The sequence below is a fragment of the Paracoccidioides brasiliensis genome, assembly GCF_000150735.1.
Source record: "Paracoccidioides brasiliensis Pb18 unplaced genomic scaffold supercont2.3, whole genome shotgun sequence".
Taxonomy (NCBI): Eukaryota; Fungi; Ascomycota; class Eurotiomycetes; order Onygenales; family Ajellomycetaceae; genus Paracoccidioides; species Paracoccidioides brasiliensis.
The window spans coordinates 1,961,024-1,978,861 of record NW_011371360.1 but is presented as its reverse complement, the minus strand read 5'-3'; the positions used below and the strand labels follow the sequence as shown (position 1 = coordinate 1,978,861).

At 46.2% G+C, this 17,838-nt stretch overlaps 3 protein-coding genes across 3 annotated transcripts; 2 read left to right on the top strand and 1 right to left on the bottom strand.

Annotated features, from left to right (window-relative positions):
• Window positions 1–3,571: 3,571 nt before the first annotated feature.
• Window positions 3,572–8,236, top strand: PADG_02968 (NAD(P)(+) transhydrogenase (AB-specific), alpha subunit; the record flags this gene model as incomplete). The annotated part of the gene is made up of 19 exons (XM_010759914.1): window positions 3,572–3,665; window positions 3,771–4,287; window positions 4,372–4,461; window positions 4,550–4,589; window positions 4,617–4,679; window positions 4,743–5,003; window positions 5,069–5,186; window positions 5,236–5,697; window positions 5,753–5,905; window positions 5,973–6,113; window positions 6,171–6,332; window positions 6,409–6,579; window positions 6,636–6,890; window positions 6,974–7,107; window positions 7,171–7,320; window positions 7,382–7,550; window positions 7,610–7,798; window positions 7,911–7,985; window positions 8,127–8,236. The coding sequence occupies 19 exons, from the start codon at window positions 3,572–3,574 to the stop codon at window positions 8,234–8,236; spliced, it is 3,354 nt and encodes a 1,117-aa protein (XP_010758216.1).
• Window positions 8,237–9,922: 1,686 nt separating this feature from the next.
• Window positions 9,923–12,024, bottom strand: PADG_02967 (uncharacterized protein; the record flags this gene model as incomplete). Its single annotated transcript, XM_010760364.1, has 5 exons — window positions 9,923–10,399; window positions 10,469–10,830; window positions 10,881–11,159; window positions 11,241–11,641; window positions 11,777–12,024. The coding sequence occupies 5 exons, from the start codon at window positions 12,022–12,024 to the stop codon at window positions 9,923–9,925; spliced, it is 1,767 nt and encodes a 588-aa protein (XP_010758666.1).
• A 2,842-nt stretch (window positions 12,025–14,866) lies between these two features.
• PADG_11523 (uncharacterized protein) lies at window positions 14,867–15,058 on the top strand (the record flags this gene model as incomplete). Its single annotated transcript, XM_010760682.1, has 1 exon — window positions 14,867–15,058. One exon carries the CDS (start codon window positions 14,867–14,869, stop codon window positions 15,056–15,058), a length of 192 nt encoding a protein of 63 aa, XP_010758984.1.
• Between the last annotated feature and the right edge of the window lie 2,780 nt (window positions 15,059–17,838).

Below are 17,838 nucleotides of genomic sequence, written 5' to 3'. Positions count from 1 at the left end.
CTCCCAGGAACCAATCAAGCCACTCCAAGTGCGCCCCAAATCTATTGTGGTTCTAGGCCCCCCCCCGGGGGACCAGGGGGGTAAAATTAAGGTTTACATTCCCCCCCTCTCCCCCCCCCCCCCCCGGTTGAGCCCCGATCGGGCTTGCGTTGGGGAGAGGAGGTTGACTCACCGAGTTCAATCGAGCATTTTCTTAATAACTAACGTTGGCAGCCAAAAATAATAATATCTCTCACTCCCTCTCGAGTCTCAGGGAACACGCAAGGGGGGGGTTAAAAATAATAACTTCTTGGATTCCGGATTCCGTTCCTGTATGACATCTATATTTAATGGAAGGTGGTGGTGAAAGGGTTTTTTTCTCCAATCTCTGGAAGAACCCAGGATTCGATTCAGCCAGTCGTCGTCTTTGATTCGTTGGAATTGGCCCAATTGTAGTGCGGAGATCTCCGCCAGTTTCATGCGGGATGTCCAAAACAGGGCGTTTTGGGGGGGGAAATAGAAAATAGAAAATCACGGGAAACTTTTTCGTGGTGAAACTCTGGTTTTACTTTCTGGCTATATTTTTACTTCGCATATTATTTTTAGCCTAACGCCCTTTGTGGGAAAACACTGGATCCTAACCTTGTGACGGTTCGACTGGAGAAGTCTAGGTCTAATTTTAATCATCCCTTGGGACTGTTTCCACCGAGGTCCCTTTGGTACATCTTGTTCCGCCGCTGCACATGCACATCGCTTAGAGCCTGCATGCTCACACCGTTTATGTTTTTTCCATGGCATCAGCGTCATCACCAAGTCACGCCTATCCAGAGTAGATTCACTGGAACACCAAAACGTGTCCTCTCGCAGCAATCAGATAGGCCTCTTGGATGAGCGGCGACCGGGCATTGGACAGAACGAAGTCCCCCAAGGTTCCCTTTTTCCGCAGTTTGTTGAAACCGCGAACTCTAAAACAAACGTCATAGTCTTGAAATATTATTCCATGTGCGATTCCACGGTTTCTCGCCAAAGGAGGAAAGCCTTGACTTCCTTCGAATATTCGACGTTCTGGAACAAATCTTGATATATCTGTCCGTCCCCTGTTGGCTGAAACCAATTCATAGTTTAATTGACTTCATAATGGCATCTTAACCCCTGGCCACTAGGCAGATGTTTTTTCTTCTGTTGTTCTACGCAGCACATGTGGAAGTTTAACAAACAATCAAAATCAAAGACGTAGGCACCAAAGAATGCAACATTGAGCAGATAACAAGAAGGCTTGTTGGGTCGCTTTGGACTGGATATTTCTCCTGACTCGACTCGGCCGTAGTTATAGTTTATAATAACTACCGTTCATATTTAACTACTACTGCATGCCGCTGGCTCGACTCTCTCCTCACGCATCCTTCATCAGACTGCTGGTAGTTACCCAGCAGAGGACTCCAGCAAACTCTTTCTCGCACCTGTCCATTTCTTCGAGCTCCACGGTCTTTGCTGTTTTTGCTGCATTTCATTCTTTAAATTCCACGGAGACATTACGTTCAAGGCAGTCTTCTTAATTCGTTCCATTCGTAATTGTCCTCCCAAAGCCAGACCGGTCTTTAAGTTATCGCACCTGAGAGTACCAAATCTGCCTCCCACTAGCAGGAAACCTGTTTCTTGTGCGGAGAGTGTCTTCTGGTTTATGGATCTATGCTGTCCATCAAAATAGACTGATTCTGTCCGTGTCCATTGCAAGACATGACGCTGATAAACCTATCAATGAGTAGTTCTCGAGAATGAGACTGGAATTCTTCAATGCCTTTGTCAATTTCCCTTGTCAAGTTCAAATTGTCTAATTTTTTTCCCCTTTCTTATTATATTTATTTCCTGGGTCCTCTCAGGTTCTCTACCCTTGTAACACAAATACTATGATGTCTCGCAGCAATGCCAGGGCATCAGATGCACAACGAAAGACTCAGGGGAAGCAGAAACAAGGCTCAATGCAACAATGCAACAATGCAACCTCGACAGCCGGGCTAATGCTCTTGTCAGGTCCCGTCTTAACTTTTCCAAGCTTATTGTTTGGCTTGTTTGGGAACACAAGGTGTATAGATGTCTTGATTTTAAGCCCCCGTCAGACAAAGAGTGTTTCCCTGCATCTGAACTTTGTTTTCAATGATTGCTCTGAGAATGAAGCGGAGTACGAGATGTTCAAATTCCTTTTTGTACGCCAGCATAGCACAGACATGTAGCTACAGTCTTGGCTGTGCTGGAGGTTACTGGGCTTTTGAAACAGCGGATCTGGGATGCATACGTATTCTGTTCTCAGCAGTCATCCCAAACATATGATAACTAAGCTGCTCGGGATTAATTAAGAGCTTCAGCCCCGTTAAGAGTTGATTGGATACTAGATTTCTCTCTGCCCTGGATTGCCCCGTTGAATCCATGTTCGTTACTAAGATTGCACAGTGATCTTTTAAGCGCTGGACTGTTGATACAAAAAAAAAAAAAAAAATTCGACTATCTGTGAAGGTTGGAGGAGAGGCTTAGATTCTCCATATGAAGATGTGATAGTGCCGGCCACGGATAACTAAAAAGGTGAGGTGTGTAGGTTCTATAATTAAACATGGATGTAAAGCTCTCATTTAGACTTCATAAAAAATATTCCATTAATAGCGAAATACAAACCCAGAATCTCACTCTATTCGGGGATGCATTTTTTGCGGACTGGAATCACTGATTGGCCGACAAGAACTCCCCATTCTGCATTACATAAATAAGTCAGGTTTGTGATTCTGTGATACTGTCTATATCTATATATAATTGCTGTAATCAGGCAAGCAGAGCACCCGGCCTCGTGTTGCTTTCCTTTGCTCCCCTCTACTCCAATTCCTAGCCCCCGAAGGAATCAGCCTAACTAGCCAAGTGCTTCTTCGGAATCCAATCTATAGCCCTCAAATACGGAGGACTTGCGGCAAAAGCAAAAATAGCAAGAGACTTTAGATTTGGTTGGCCCTGTCAGGGGTCAAAAAGTTAAGATTGTCTTTCAATAGTCATTGAATTTTTCTTCCTGTGGATTTTGACTCGTAAAATTGACAGCTAAATAGTACATCCCTTGTAGAATAAATGCTATTTTCCAAGTCCGCGGCTGTGCCTGAGAGCTCTGCAGCCAACAGCATCAACATCCCACTCGGCTAAAAAAAATCGTCCACCAACCACACCGTAGCAGTCTTTTCACCAAACCCCCTCAATTGAACCCCCAAACATACCACCAACACACTGCAACACGGACCTTCGATACCACCTTGCCTAGGTATCGTGCATGGCCACCCGGTAGTTCTCACTTCCCCTCATTTGTCATTGTCCCAAACAATCTGCGCTGCCTGCTTCTGGTGGAACGGTCCCCCGCATCTGCCGTAGCATGCAACCCCCCGAAAGCAACCTCGACGGCCTCTTTTACCCCCGAACTTAGACTCTGAAACTTGAGCAGAGTTTGGAACAAGCACCAAACCCATCGGGATACTGGATCACCACCTTTTCCGTGTCTGGCAGATGCCAGCTTTCCATCGCTTTAGAACCCCATCGTCCGCGCCATAGGTCTGAAATCGCGAGCATGAGCTGGCCATTGACAATACGTCCGGCTCTGCGACGGCCTTGCAGTCCGGACTCCGAAAAACTCACCCAGCGCCTGACTGCTGCGCTCTTTGGTGGGTTTAATTGCCCTTGAAAAGGGCTTCATTGATTTTATTTCCAGACCTCACACGACGCGTTTTTCCGTGACTAATAAAGGGAGGTATTTAACTTGTGGGCAGCCCTCCAACACCGGCGTTTCTCCGCTAGCCCTCCTCCATGGAGCGAAGTGCAAAGGAAACCCCACTCCCCGCCGAATCTGATCACCTGCGTTCCGTGGTCCGCCCTCACCGTTGGAATTCCGTTCGAAACCTTCCCAAACGAGCGTCGCATTGCCCTAACCCCGCAGAATGCTGCTCTGTTGCTAAAGAAGGGATTCGCCCGAGTCCTGATCGAGCGTGGTGCTGGAGCTCAAGCTCAGTTCACAGATGATGCATACGAGAAGGCGGGTGCAACACTCGTGGATAGGAAAGCTGTCTGGCAAGATAGTGATATCTTGCTGAAAGTACGCCCTCCCTCACTCAATGGCTGCTCCAACAATGAGGTGGCTGCCCTCCGTGAGGGAAGCACCCTTATTTCGTTTCTATACCCGGCACAGAATAAGGAAGTGGTGAATGCGTTGGCTGCTCGCCATGTAACTTCGTTTGCGATGGATATGATCCCTCGCATATCCCGCGCACAGGTGTTTGATGCCCTTAGGTAATATTGGAGAATTTATCCGCCCTTTATTTTATTTTATTTTATTTTGAAACAGTGGACTTTATATGCTTATGGCTTTCTTAGTTCTATGGCAAATATTGCTGGATATAAAGCTATCCTCGAGGCTTCGAACCATTTTGGCCGGTTTCTCCCTGGTCAGGTTACAGCAGCTGGGTAAGCAGGGAATTCCAATTCTATTCCTGTGATGGCTCCGTGAGGTTAGAACTTGAATTTGCTAACGACCTATACTTCAACGCTATAGAAAGGTAAAAACTGTTCCTGTAATCGTCGGAATGACGCCGGTGTATTTAAACTAATCGGAGGTCTAGATCCCTCCTGGCAAAGTTCTCGTTATTGGAGCTGGCGTAGCTGGTCTAAGTGCTATCGGTGCCGTGCGTATTCTTTTCCCGTTTTGTAACAATAATGTTCCTGCTCTTTTCTGACCGTTTGTGCAGGCCCGTCGTCTAGGAGCAATTGTACGGGGTTTTGACACACGACCCGCTGCGCGCGAACAAGTACAGTCTCTTGGTGCTGAATTCATTGAAGTCAATATCCAGGAAGATGGCACTGGTACTGGTGGCTACGCAAAGGAAATGTCAAAGGAATTCTTGGAGGCTGAAATGAAGCTATTCATGGAACAGTGCAAAGAAGTAGACATCGTGATCACCACGGCCTTGATTCCCGGACGCCCCGCCCCCAAGTTGATCAAAAAGGAGGTGCGTTATACACTACATGGAACAACTTGCTTGAAATTAAAACAGTTGACCAATCCGGGATTCAGATGGTAGAAGCAATGAAAACAGGCTCCGTGATAGTCGATCTAGCAGCTGAAGCTGGCGGAAATTGCGAATTGACTGTTTCCGGACAACTATCTGTTCATAAAGGCGTTACTATTATAGGTTCGTTGTGTCCTTGAATCGGCATGGGTTGTTACTAAAACCTTGTTAGGCTATACTGATCTTCCCTCACGACTTCCAACACAATCGTCAACCCTGTACTCCAATAATATCACCAAATTCCTTCTCTCTATGGCCCCTGAGGAAAAGAAATTCGGGATAGACCCTACGGACGAGGTTGTTCGTGGCTCAATTGTTACGCAAAATGGCGAAATCCTGCCTCCCGCGCCTCGAACCGGTCCCCCACCAGCTGCGGCTCCAAATGCCGCTACGGTTGAGATTTCCAAGGAGAGCGCTATGCTAGCCATGACCCCGTTTCAGAAAACCTCACGGGAAGTCGTCACCGTTACCGGTGGTATGGGACTTGCGGTGCTGCTCGGGAAAATCGCTGGTCCAGTGTTCATGAGCAATGTATTTACCGCTGGACTTGCTTCGCTTATTGGCTATCGTGTGGTGTGGGGAGTTGTACCTGCGCTGCACTCCCCCCTGATGAGTGTAACAAACGCCATTTCAGGTGAGAATCTTTAATACCATTCCGAATAGCAGTAGCTGATGTGTTCACACTCTAGGTATGGTTGGTGTCGGTGGTTTGTTTGTCATGGGAGGAGGGTTTGTTCCTGAAACCGTTCCCCAGGTTCTCGGCGCATTGTCGGTCCTGTTGGCATTTGTGAACGTTTCTGGTGGTTTCGTCATCACCAAGCGAATGTTGGATATGTTCAGACGTAAGCTCTCGAACATTTCGATTCCTCGACTCGAGGTTTGCTTTCTAATAGTTTCATAAAATAATAGGCCCAACGGACCCCCCTGAATATCCCTGGCTATATGCAATACCCGGTCTGTTGTTTGGTGGAGGCTTTATCGTAGCTGCGACCACCGGTATGGCTGGCCTTGTGCAAGCTGGGTATCTTGTCAGTAGTATCTTGTGTATTAGTAAGTCTTTACCACTACTGATGTTTAGTATTACAATTAATTGACGAATTACCATAGGTTCCCTTTCTGGTCTTGCATCTCAAGCGACAGCTCGACGAGGCAACATCTTAGGCATACTAGGTGTAGCTTCTGGGATGCTCTCATCTCTAGCTGCAGTGGGCTTTTCGTCTGAGGTTCTTGCTCAGTTCATCGGAGTTGCTGGGTTTGGAAGTATTGTTGGTGTGTAGATCCTCCTCAACCGGAATCCGATAGTCTATTTGTATGAAGAGGGCACGACTCTAATTCAATTATTTAGGTGCCCTGATCGGTCGACGCATTACGCCAACCGGATTACCGCAAACTGTTGCAGCACTACACTCCGTTGTCGGATTGGCTGCTGTTCTTACGAGCATTGGAAGCGTTTTGGTAGATGTTGGACATATTTCTACGTTACATCTCATCACCGCATATTTGGGGGTTGTTATTGGTGAATGCCTCTCCAAAAAGTTTGCCGCTCTTAGGGCCATGGCTAACTGAACTCAGGTGGTGTTACGTTTACCGGTTCAATCGTTGCTTTTCTCAAACTAGCGGGGCGCATGTCTTCACGTGCTACGATTCTCCCTGGGCGGCATTTAATCAACGCATCCCTCCTTGGAGGAAATGCTGCTTTGATGGGCACATTTGTCACCATGGCTCCGGGCGCTCCTATGACCGCTGCTCTGTGCTTGGGTGCTAGTACGATTCTCAGCTTTTTGAAGGGTTATACAACAACAGCTGCTATCGGTGGCGCTGATATGCGTACGTCCCCACTTCTACACTCCAACGAAGGGTTGTATGCGTCGTTCCTCCGGAGCCAGCTGACTAAAAATATGTTCATACAGCCGTTGTAATTACCGTTCTGAATGCCTATTCTGGATTTGCATTGGTTGCTGAAGGCTTTATGCTTGACAACCCGTTGTTGACAACTGTCGGATCTCTCATTGGAGTTAGCGGTTCTATTTTGTCGTATATTATGGTAAAATTTTCGTCCTTGAACGCCATATTATTTATTCCCTTTACTGATTTCCTCTTTCTTCAGTGTGTTGCCATGAATAGATCTTTAACCAACGTGTTATTTGGTGGGATATCTTCTCCAACTGCATCGGATCACAAAATTGAAGGACAAATTACCACAACGTCGATCGAAGAGACTGCGGACTCCCTTGCTAATGCGGAAAGTGTTATAATTGTATGATCTGAAATACGTCTACATTTACCTACTTAATTTCCACATCGCTGACCGGTTCCAGGTTGTCGGCTATGGCATGGCTGTCGCAAAAGCCCAGTATGCAATTTCAGAAATTACTCGAATGCTCCGTGCCAAGGGAGTGAAAGTCAGATTCGCAATCCACCCGGTTGCTGGCAGAATGCCAGGACAATGTAATGTCCTCCTGGCAGAAGCCTCTGTGCCATACGATAGTAAGTCCCATTTCCAGTCTTCATATTTCATCAATAAACTAAAAGCTCTGCCTTTTCAGTCGTCTTGGAGATGGATGAGATCAACGACGATTTCCCTGATACGGACGTTACACTGGTCATCGGTGCCAACGATACCGTCAACCCCATTGCACTTGAACCAGGCTCTCCCATCGCTGGCATGCCCGTTTTGAACGTGTGGAAGAGCAAGGAAATCATCGTCATGAAACGAGGCATGGCCAGTGGATACGGTAAGCTTGCTTGCCCATATACTCGTTCCTGGAATCTTTTTCCAAAAGATGGAAACCCGCAGATCTACTTGGGTAGATGAGACAGGTGGACTAATTGTGTTCGATTCTGTAGCTGACGTACCGAATCCCATGTTCTACATGCCTAACACGAGGATGTTATTCGGAGACGCAAAAGCTTCCTGCGATGGTAAGCTGCAAATGCACCTTAATTCCCACTTGTGCAATGTTTTCTTTGGCTAACGATCTTCCGAACCACCCAGCAATTCAACATGCCCTCGATGCACGGAAATAAAATATGAGCGTTGTGAGCACTGAGTCTGCGCAACAGCGCTCGCTATCAGCGACACTGTGGCCGATCGCAAAGCCTCTGAAACATCAAGGCAAGATTGGCGCATAACAAAACAAGGCACAGCAAAAAAGTGGAATGATATCTGGTAAATCAGTAAATAAGCACGTCGTTCAACCAAATGGCCTTTTTTTTTTCCCCCGCCCCTTCACGCAGAATGAAGTTGAGAAATTGCCATACCCAACATTACCTTTTTTCTCTTCCTCCTTTTCTTGCTCCTCTCATCCTTTACAGTGCAGCCCACCAAGAAGAAAAGCGAAATCCAGACCCGAGTTAAAGAAACTGACGGTTTTGTTTTTTCGTTTCCCCCCTCGAACCCAAGCAAGCAAGCCTACAAACAGACAATAAAGAGATCTCTCTATTTTTGCAGTACTCCTGATACGAAGATTTTGTTTGCCCTGCATTATTCCTTCCCTCCTTTATTTACACTTTTAAAGTTCGTGTTGTTTTCATATCGTCTTTGCTTTTGCATATGGTCGTCATTCCTTTTGGAGTCATTGCCGGTTTCTTCATGTCACTGGCATCAGACCATTTTTCGTATGCTCATTCTCTATGCCACTACAGACGTCATTTCTTGCCTCACATGATCCTGTAAAACATCCAGCACTTTAGCTCACTATATACATCTGTCGTTTCTCTCTCTCTCGCCTCACTGCCCCCTTGGCCATTGTGCTGCATGTGTGGTTTATCTTGCCCTATATATATATATATATAGCCACCTCCCTCAGTTTGTGGCTCTTACATTAAGAAATTTTGTTGCATGGCTAAAATTATGGAACACAAGAATACAGTTAAGAGCATGAAATTACAATACTGGAAAGCCTTGAAAACAAAGATTTGTAAAATCGGAAGTCAACTTTTAAATAAACAACAGAAAACACTATCTTGAATTAATTATTATTATAGTCTCCACAGAACTTTGGGAGGTTCAATTTGATACTTGGCCTCAAAAAGTCTTTCCCAGTTGTACACCCAACATATATCCTCATGCATAATGCCATCATCATTCACATTGCACATGGCAGTCTGTTTTAAGCATCGAAATTCATGATACACACGCATATCAACACAAGGGGGTATGATAACATTAATTACATGGTGCATTAAATATTGAAAACCAATTTACCAAGAGAATTTTGTTGGTATGAGTGTAATGGGTTAGACTGAAAGCGGTGAGATGATTGGGGGGCATGACTAGAGCAACAGACCTTCGGATGAAAGAGGACAACAGCTACGCACAAATACTTGCCAAACTGATCAAATGAGAAATTGCATTTATAAAAAAGGGAGGGGGAAGCCACCAATAGTGAATGGAATGTAAAGTAGAAAACAATTACAAGGGAGCAAAAGATACAGAAAATGCAGACAAAAACAATAAATTCAAAACAAATTCAAAATTTCACTAGGTATCGGGGTATCATTCACGTCCACCTCGCATTTTTTTGTTTTTTAAAATATAGTTTCCCAAAAATAAAACTGAGCACACCGAAACGGAAAAAAAGGGTGCTAACGCAAAAAAATGGACAAAACGGAATCGAGCACGAAATCGAAAGACCAGAGATAAGAGTGGAGGGAACGGACCTGTGGGACGACATCATACAGGATTTCTTTTGAAGTAATTGGTATATTAGAACGGGAGAGGGGAGTGTAGGGATATTTCTTTTGCCGTGATTGGGAACTACGATCATCTGTTAGGCAGTTAACACGCCAGGACTAGACAAGTACCGCTGGTCCCACCACTTCTCGATCTCAACGAAGCTCGTCCTGGCGCCTGCATTTCATGCGGCAGCTTGGACGGGTTGGGAGGAAGAAGCTGCAGGGACAGCGGCAGCGTCATCCTTGATCTCCTCGGGGGCTTCACTGCCATTTACAGCGGCGGTTGGTTCAGCTGGGGTGTCTTTGCTGACTGGTTCAGGCTTCTCAGCTCCCTCGGGGATTGGCTCGGATTCCGCGGGAGTGGCAGCAGGGGCGGTTTCCTTATCCTTCTTGCCAGGCTTACTGACACGGTGGAAGACTCCTCCAAGCTTGGGGAGAGGAGAAGATGCGGAGGACTTGGACTTGGCTTCCTCGTCACCAGCCTGCTCACCGTCACTGGTTACCTCAGGCTTCTTTTCCTTTTTGCCGAGGGTGCCAAAGAGGGAGGTGCGACGCTTGTCCTTGGTAGCTGGGGAAGCGTTGGCTTCTACGGCGGAGGCCTCGAGAGCTTCCTCGGGTTTTTTCTCGACCTTGTCGTTAGCCTTGATCTCCTTCTTGTCCTATAAGACTACCTGTCAGTGTTTTGATTTTCGTATATTCTATTCGCTTAGGGAACTGGATGGACATACATCGTGCTTCTTGATGAAGTTCAGGAAACTATTCTTGGCGGAGGTTGGGGAGGCTACGGGTTCTTCGCCTTCCTTAGCGGGCTGGGGAGGCTCAGCAGCGGCGGTTACAGTCTCGGGCTTGGTGGGCTCAGAGGTGGAAACATCAACAGGGTCCCCGAGTTGAGGAGCGGTGCTGGAGACATGTGTTTCCGTGTTCTTTACGGCGCTGTCCTTCTCAACCTTGTCTTGGTTGGAGACCTTGTGGAAAATGTTTCCGAAGATCGAGGCCCGCTTGGATCTTCCAGCAGTAGGTGACTCAGGCTTAGCTTCAGGCTTCTTTTCCTCAGCCTTTGGCTCCTCTGCAGCGGGAGTAGGAACAGGAGCTATTAAATATTAGTTTCTATCTTAAATGTCCTATTAAGATTTGACTTACTCTCAGCCGCCTCAGCGACAGGCGCTGAGGTCTCCACAGCTGGTGCAGCAACTTCTGGTTCCTCCTTGCCCTCAGTCTTTTCTTCCTTCTTTTCCTCTTCCTTCTTGCCAAGGAAACTTCCGAAAATGCTGGCCCGCTTCCGAGACTGAGAACGGCTCTTCTCTTTCTGCTCCGGCTTCTTCTCCTCTTCCTTCTTTTCCTCACCCTCTTCTGCTTTAGCAGGCTCCTTCTTCTCTAGACTCTTCTTGGGTGCTGCAGCAGCGACGACAGGAGGTTTGGCTATATGTATGGTTAGCGAAATTCCCACATTGAAACGCCATATAAAAAAAAAACCCCCCATAGACAATTAGGAATACATACTCAACTTCTCCAGCTCAGCCTTGTAACCTTCACTAGAGGTGACAGTTTCTTTCTCTCTCTTGGCCTCAGCGGCCTTGGCCTCGAGGGCAGCAATCCAGGAAGCGCGCTCATCATCACTTCCAGCCTGGAAAACATGCTTGTGACCAGCAACCTTGAACTGGAATTCGTGTCCAGACTCCTTGACTATGTCAGAAATATCGGCCAAGTTGACGATTCCCGTGGGTGTAGCCTTGTCCTCAGCACGCTTGGCGTAAAATAGAAGACCTTTGCCAGTCTGACTAGCCCAGGCAGCGGTAGGATGAGCAATGCTAAGCTTCTCATTCTGGAAATACGCAGCGAGCTGCTTAACCTCAACAGCATCATCGCTGAACCAAAAGAAGCGCTTTGAAAAACGGAATCCCCTATAAATCAAAGTACAAATACCCGTTAGCATTGTCTATTATATATGTAAAACCCCAAAAATTTGAAGTAATAATAAAATAAAAATAAACACTGAAGTTATTGCGCTTCATTTAACCCCCCTCAGTGAGACCTACTTGACCAAACCAGGGGACTTGTGTCCGAGAACTCCATCTGTGGCAGGCTTGACCTCTTCCTTCGCTGGCTCATCAGCTGCAACAGCGGCGTCAGCAGCCGGGGCGGGAGTTTGCGCTGGAGTCTCTGCAGGGGACGCAGTAGCAGCAGCAGCAGCAGCAGCAGCAGCACCAGCTGTAGCATCCGTGGCGGGTTCAACAGCAGGAGCAACAACAGCCATGTCTTCAGCGGGTTTCCTAACTTCCGACATCTTGACTGTGGATAGTTGAAAGATCGGAGATACGAAGCGAAGTGGTTAGATTGCTGGAACGGATATCGATCGACCAAATCCGGAGCTGCGTGATTGCAAGATGAGTGGATTGCAGGCACAACGAGGCTTGATGCAAGCTTGTGGTTTGAAAGGTGATTTGAGAGGCGATTTGGATATATTAAAATAGGGTTATAAATAGTAACGATATGGGTATCTGGGGTATCTCAAAAAAAAATAAAGAAAGAGAAGGAGAAAAAGATAAAGATGTGCTTAAGCAGATGCAAAGAGAAACGCTGGGTATTACACAATGGAACAGGAGCTGAGGCAGCTACACTGGCTGAGAGCAGATGAGGTTGATGTTGATTCAGAAGAGGAGGAGAGAAAGAGGAAAAGGAGAAAGGAGAGGGAGGAAATGAGTCGAAGCAGCCGAAGAAAAAGAAAGCGGAAACGTAAGCGAAAGTTTCCAAGCGACCGGGGGGGGGAAAAGGTTGAGAGAGGGTTATGGGTACGTTACCGTATCGTTAGGTGTGTAATACGGGGAGGCAAAAAGGCTGGTTGGTCACTTGTTGGTCCCCCCCCCTTCTATGGGCGCTTTTGGTCGCTTTTGGTTGCTGTTTTCACTGTTGGTCGCTGTTGGTCGCTGTTGGTCACTGTAATGGTCAAAAGTGGACACCTGACGCGCCCCCAGGAGAGGCTGGGAGAGGCTGGGAGAGGCTGGCAGATGGCCAATTATAGAAGCCTGTGGCGGGTGGAGTCCATCCTTGTATGGGATCAACCTTGGTTTGGAAACTGTATCAATGGCGAATTTGTCGTGTGTTTCGGTATTATTACTGCCGTACTGCCGTATTTCCGTACGTACCCCTTGTACTTGGGTTCCCAGCCGCCGAATCTTTTTGTGGAACTTGATCCAAAGTTACCAACCTCAACAAGCTCTCTCTGCAACTGCACAACAACTGCACCTAATCTAGATATTGCTACCTGCCATCTTCTATTATTATTTGTTGTTGTTGTTGTTGTTGTTGTTGTTGTTGTTGTTGTTGTTGACAATGGAAATCCCATTTTCTTCATAGCCTGTTCAATCAATATTCAGCCTCGTATTGCTTGTGTGAGAATCTCTCTCCCTGCCTGGTAGGGAGGCTGTCGCAAAGCTCTTCAACGGCTCAGGGTAGTTAGCTGTGTGGCCAGGATTTAGCATCTTCCGCCAATACCTCTAACCCTTTTTCATGCCAATGCTAAAACTGCTTGTCTCCACCGCACTATTAATCTATTGGTGTCAACTTTCATCCAGAGGCCCCATTCCTGTGCATACACAATTCCCCTAGGTTGTCGAGCGGCTTCCCACTAAATTAGCCCAAGGTTGCGAGGGATCCATGCTCAGCCGTCGTACGAGAAACGGATTTCCCTTGTTAGTCCGTAACTTTCCTTGGTGTTGTTTGACTGGCTGCGAGTGTTGATTGTCCATGGTTCGGGCAATAATAATAACTAGCTAATATACGGGGATGGTAACTACCCGTACGGTAGTTACATAAAATTATAACAACGAACAGCGAGACAGGAAATGTTTCAATCAAGGATGTTGTTATTTTTATTTGTTACACACTTTACAGTGAGTGAGTGCATCGTTAAGAACACGGTCGGGGAAGAAAAGTAAACAAATAACTGCGGTGGATCAAGACTCCAGGTGGAGTCTGAATCCTAAATTCTGGAGATCGGAACGGCAGAAATGCGCATGGTTGCGGGCCTTGAGGGAAATTTGACCTGGAGCAAACGATGCCTTGGAGTCTGGGGACTCTTGCGAGTAGTGAAACCAGTCAGCAGTCAGTCCACTGGAGGAAAAATGCTACAGATGCTTCCACTCTAATGAACCGATGGACTCGTGCTGCAGCTTGGACATTTCGGAGCAAAACGAGCATATGGCGGCTGATCAGGAGAGCAGACTCCGACGGTCTGATGGAGTGCATGATAGAGGAATGACTGGCGGACTGGGGGAACCTAGCTCTCTAACAAGCAAATAGTATAAGTTAGCGCCGTTGTAAGTTCCTTTTTTCCTCCATACAAACATTTAGTCTGGCAAAACCAAAGCTTCAAGCTGCATGCATAAAACTCGCAGTGCATTACTCCGTACACACATAGTTGTAGTTACTCTTGTGGCCGAGGCCATTAATTTTCTCAAAACAGAGAGTAACTTTCTAACTATTGAGCTTTTCTAATGGGCTACATACACAGTTGCCAGCAGACCAACTGCAAACATTTCCAGTAGTTAACGAAAAAGAATCACACCCCCCCCCCTTCTTCTTTAACTCTAAGAAATCATCAGCTCTGTTTCAAGGTACATTTCTTAACCTAGATAATACCTATCACGCCCGTCAGTTCTCGCGACAATACAATGCTTTCCCTCAAGGCCCCATCACCTATTGCATCGTTATTCCATCAATACAGCTTGATTGCATGCATGCATACATTTCAGTGCCTCGAGCCCCATTTTAATTACAGGAAGCGACAGTTCATTCAGCTAAAATAACGTTATTGCTTTCCCCACAGAGAGGGGAGAAAACATGAATACATGGAACGAAAGTGTGCGATATGGATAATTTTTAACGTTGAAATGGCCAGTGGTGTCAGCACAGGAAAGGGGGAAAAAAAAAGAAGAAGAAAAAAATTAAAAAAGGGGGGTTTCACGTGCCTTTTAAGGGCTTGGATTGAACAACGTAGCTAATCCTTCTATTGACTTGATTGTTGGAATGAACCATTGAAGGGGCCTTGAAAGGTTGAAAAGCCTGGGTACCTTGTTAGTATTCTGTTAATGTAATCTGCAATGAGAATGGAAGCAGGGTCTTCAAGAATGTTGATATCGATCTTCGAGGGTATGAATCTCACTGACTTGCCAGAAACCTCGCAGACAGGAAAACACTGGGAAGAAATTCGAAGCAAGAGACAAAGACAGAATGAACAGAAAAGTGACCAGCTCGCAGCCTCACCAGTCTATCATGTCAAGCATGTGTTAGCAGCCATGAACATTGTCCTGGGAAGGTGAGAATTTGGAGGCACAAAAATACACATCTTTTCATCCAAACTGGATGAAAAAAGAATGCACTGTGGCCATTACCCTCCATTGCGGCATGGGAACCAGATGCAGTAGTACAATGGCTTATCCACAGCTATTTTCTGGCATGGATGTATGGAATTTGTTCCAGTTTTCCTGCGTCAGACGCCGCGTTTTTGACAGGGGTTTCAGGGGGAGTATTCACCCATATGGCAAGATCCCCCAGTGTCCTCTTGTTGTATTTCTCGGGGCCAAGTGTGCAGCCGGAAGATAAAATGGCAGTCCGTTGCAAGAAAGGTGAAAAAGCAGTCTATTAATGCAGAACGAATTAGAGATGGATTCTTTTTACAACTCTTGACAAACGGAGTCTCGGGCTGTCTCACGTCCAATGTTGAGCAGAGCATCGTATGGTCTTTCTCACCTCTACAGTACAGCTCGATTTATCTCAACGGTCGTCCAACCTCGCGGAACGAAAGCGGACAAATGTACATAGACTTACACAGAAGGAAATGGGAACAGGTGGCGCAAGAGAGCAAAGGGTGGATGGAATTGAGGACAGGGAGACAACAAAAGAGAGTGGATCATTGGGAAATATTCCGGACAGGCAATCCTTCCGTTTCTCGACCTTCTATGTATATTTAATGGGCGAAACTACGAAGAGATAGGACTCAAAGTCTCTTAATGCTTCCCACTGTTAGCAGTTCCCAGAAGCTTTACTCTGGCATCAGGCGGCGTGATTGGCATCTCTGCTGAACTGGTCGCCGGCTGTGGCTCCAGATCGACAACTCCAGCAAGCTTGCCCAACGCTTGCAATGGTGAACCCGGACGTACATTTGTCCTACGAATGTCCGTATATTTGCTATGTCAGAGGTGGAAACATGTCCGCTGCCTATTGGACTATGGAGCGTAGGGGAAAGCTCCGAATTGAGAGACAACCTGGGCTTTTGCCCTTTTTCCAGGCTCTCTGTCATCCAATTATGGACCTTGGTGAACCGAAGGTTTCTCAGACAACGAAATATGTATGTACATACATTTGAAAAAGCTCGTTTTAAATGAAAAACAAGATTATAAGAGAACAAATGACCAGAAAACTGGACAGCTTCGACTCCACAACCTAGTGAACACACGGTTTGGAGTGAGCAACTCCACGGGGAAAAACAGTCTGCTTTCATACACACGGAAAACTTAGAGAGCTTTGTGGGGTAAACACGTATCAAAAAACATTAACAATGAAATAAATGGGAATATATATACAAAGCAGAACATGTAGGGAATTTGCAATGCCAATAATTATGATATTGCCACTAGGTCTGCAAAATAGTCGAAGTGTTGTAATAACTACAGATTAACTTTGAAATAAGCTTATTAACCCCTGCTAGTTATCTATCAGAGCAACATTAGATCTTCCTGAGAGATACGTCCAGGGGTAGGGAGAACCTGACTGTGGCATCATGCTCCTGGACCCAAGTTCATGGCCGTTTATCATGGCTGAACGGTGGTTATAATTAAAATCCTATAAGCATATGGATGCAAAAGTTCCTAGAAGCGGGCTTTCATTTGTTAAAAATATTATTTTAAATCCCCGAATATGATTTCTGCTGAAGAAGAAACCCGCGATTCCTCAAACCGATACTCCGCTGCACGGGGAAGGGGTAAAACACAGAAGCTTTTCTTACATCCAACAGAACAGTTGATACGTGTTTCAGAGATGGGCGATGCTTAGAGTTAACTCTAGCCTATGTGGCGTTTGGCGTTTCCCCTCATCAGCCTCCGGCGGCCCCCCCCCCCTCGGGGCCCCCCACATCTCTCGCCTGCCATCCACAACCCAGCCTCTACAGACAGAAGCGCTCGAACGCAGGTGTGGAGGCTGGACAAGGGTAAATTCCGTTGCAATGATGCTCTTGCGGTTGTTTAAGCTTAATAAATCTATAATTATCTCTTTCAATTTCCCTCTGGGGCTCCGAAAGTAACCGTAAAGGTTAAGGCAGAATTGGCACATTCATTGCCAACCATTGAGCGAATGCCCAGCCATCTCCTTCGCCTCTTGCACAAGGACACGCGATCAAAGTTTCAATGTGGACGCTGATTCGATCCTTGCAAGTTTATATAGCCCTTAAACTTGAAAGCTCGCAACCTCTTTTGAATTTCAAGGATGGCTGGAAATGTAACGTTGGCAGCGCGCCGCCGTTGTCGTCTCTGCAGTGACGTCATGTCGGTGGTTGGGAAAACAAGCTGTATGTATGTACCAGACTTCTTTGAACCAATGGGTAAGGCTGGGCATGGCTTGGCTACACTGCCTGCTGCATGAATATGATATATGTTGGTTTTACAAAGTTGGGTCCACTTTTTCAAAACCATGATCACCCCAAGTAAAATAAACAATCTACATGCTATGTCATACACAGCACACATAGTTATATATATATGCCTTACTCATCTCTATTCAACCTCCCTCCTCAACACCAAGGTTAGAAGGTAGAAGGTAGGTCAGGCGTTAGGATTAGGGTTAGTTAAGGGTAAGAGCCCAAGAAATATGAGAAAATCACTAGTTGACGTACCATCCATCGGGAGAGCATTTAGCGATGTGTCAAAGATATATGAGTGAGTATGATGACTATTAGTGTATGTAGTTTTTAATGAGGGGGCGTCATGATCTGAATTGTGTACAATCGCGCTCAATGTTTTTCCGGCCGAAATTTAAAAGCCACGTTCAACTGTAGTTAACTACGCCTTGGCTTGGTCATGGAGATAGACAGCTTAAGAGTCCCCAC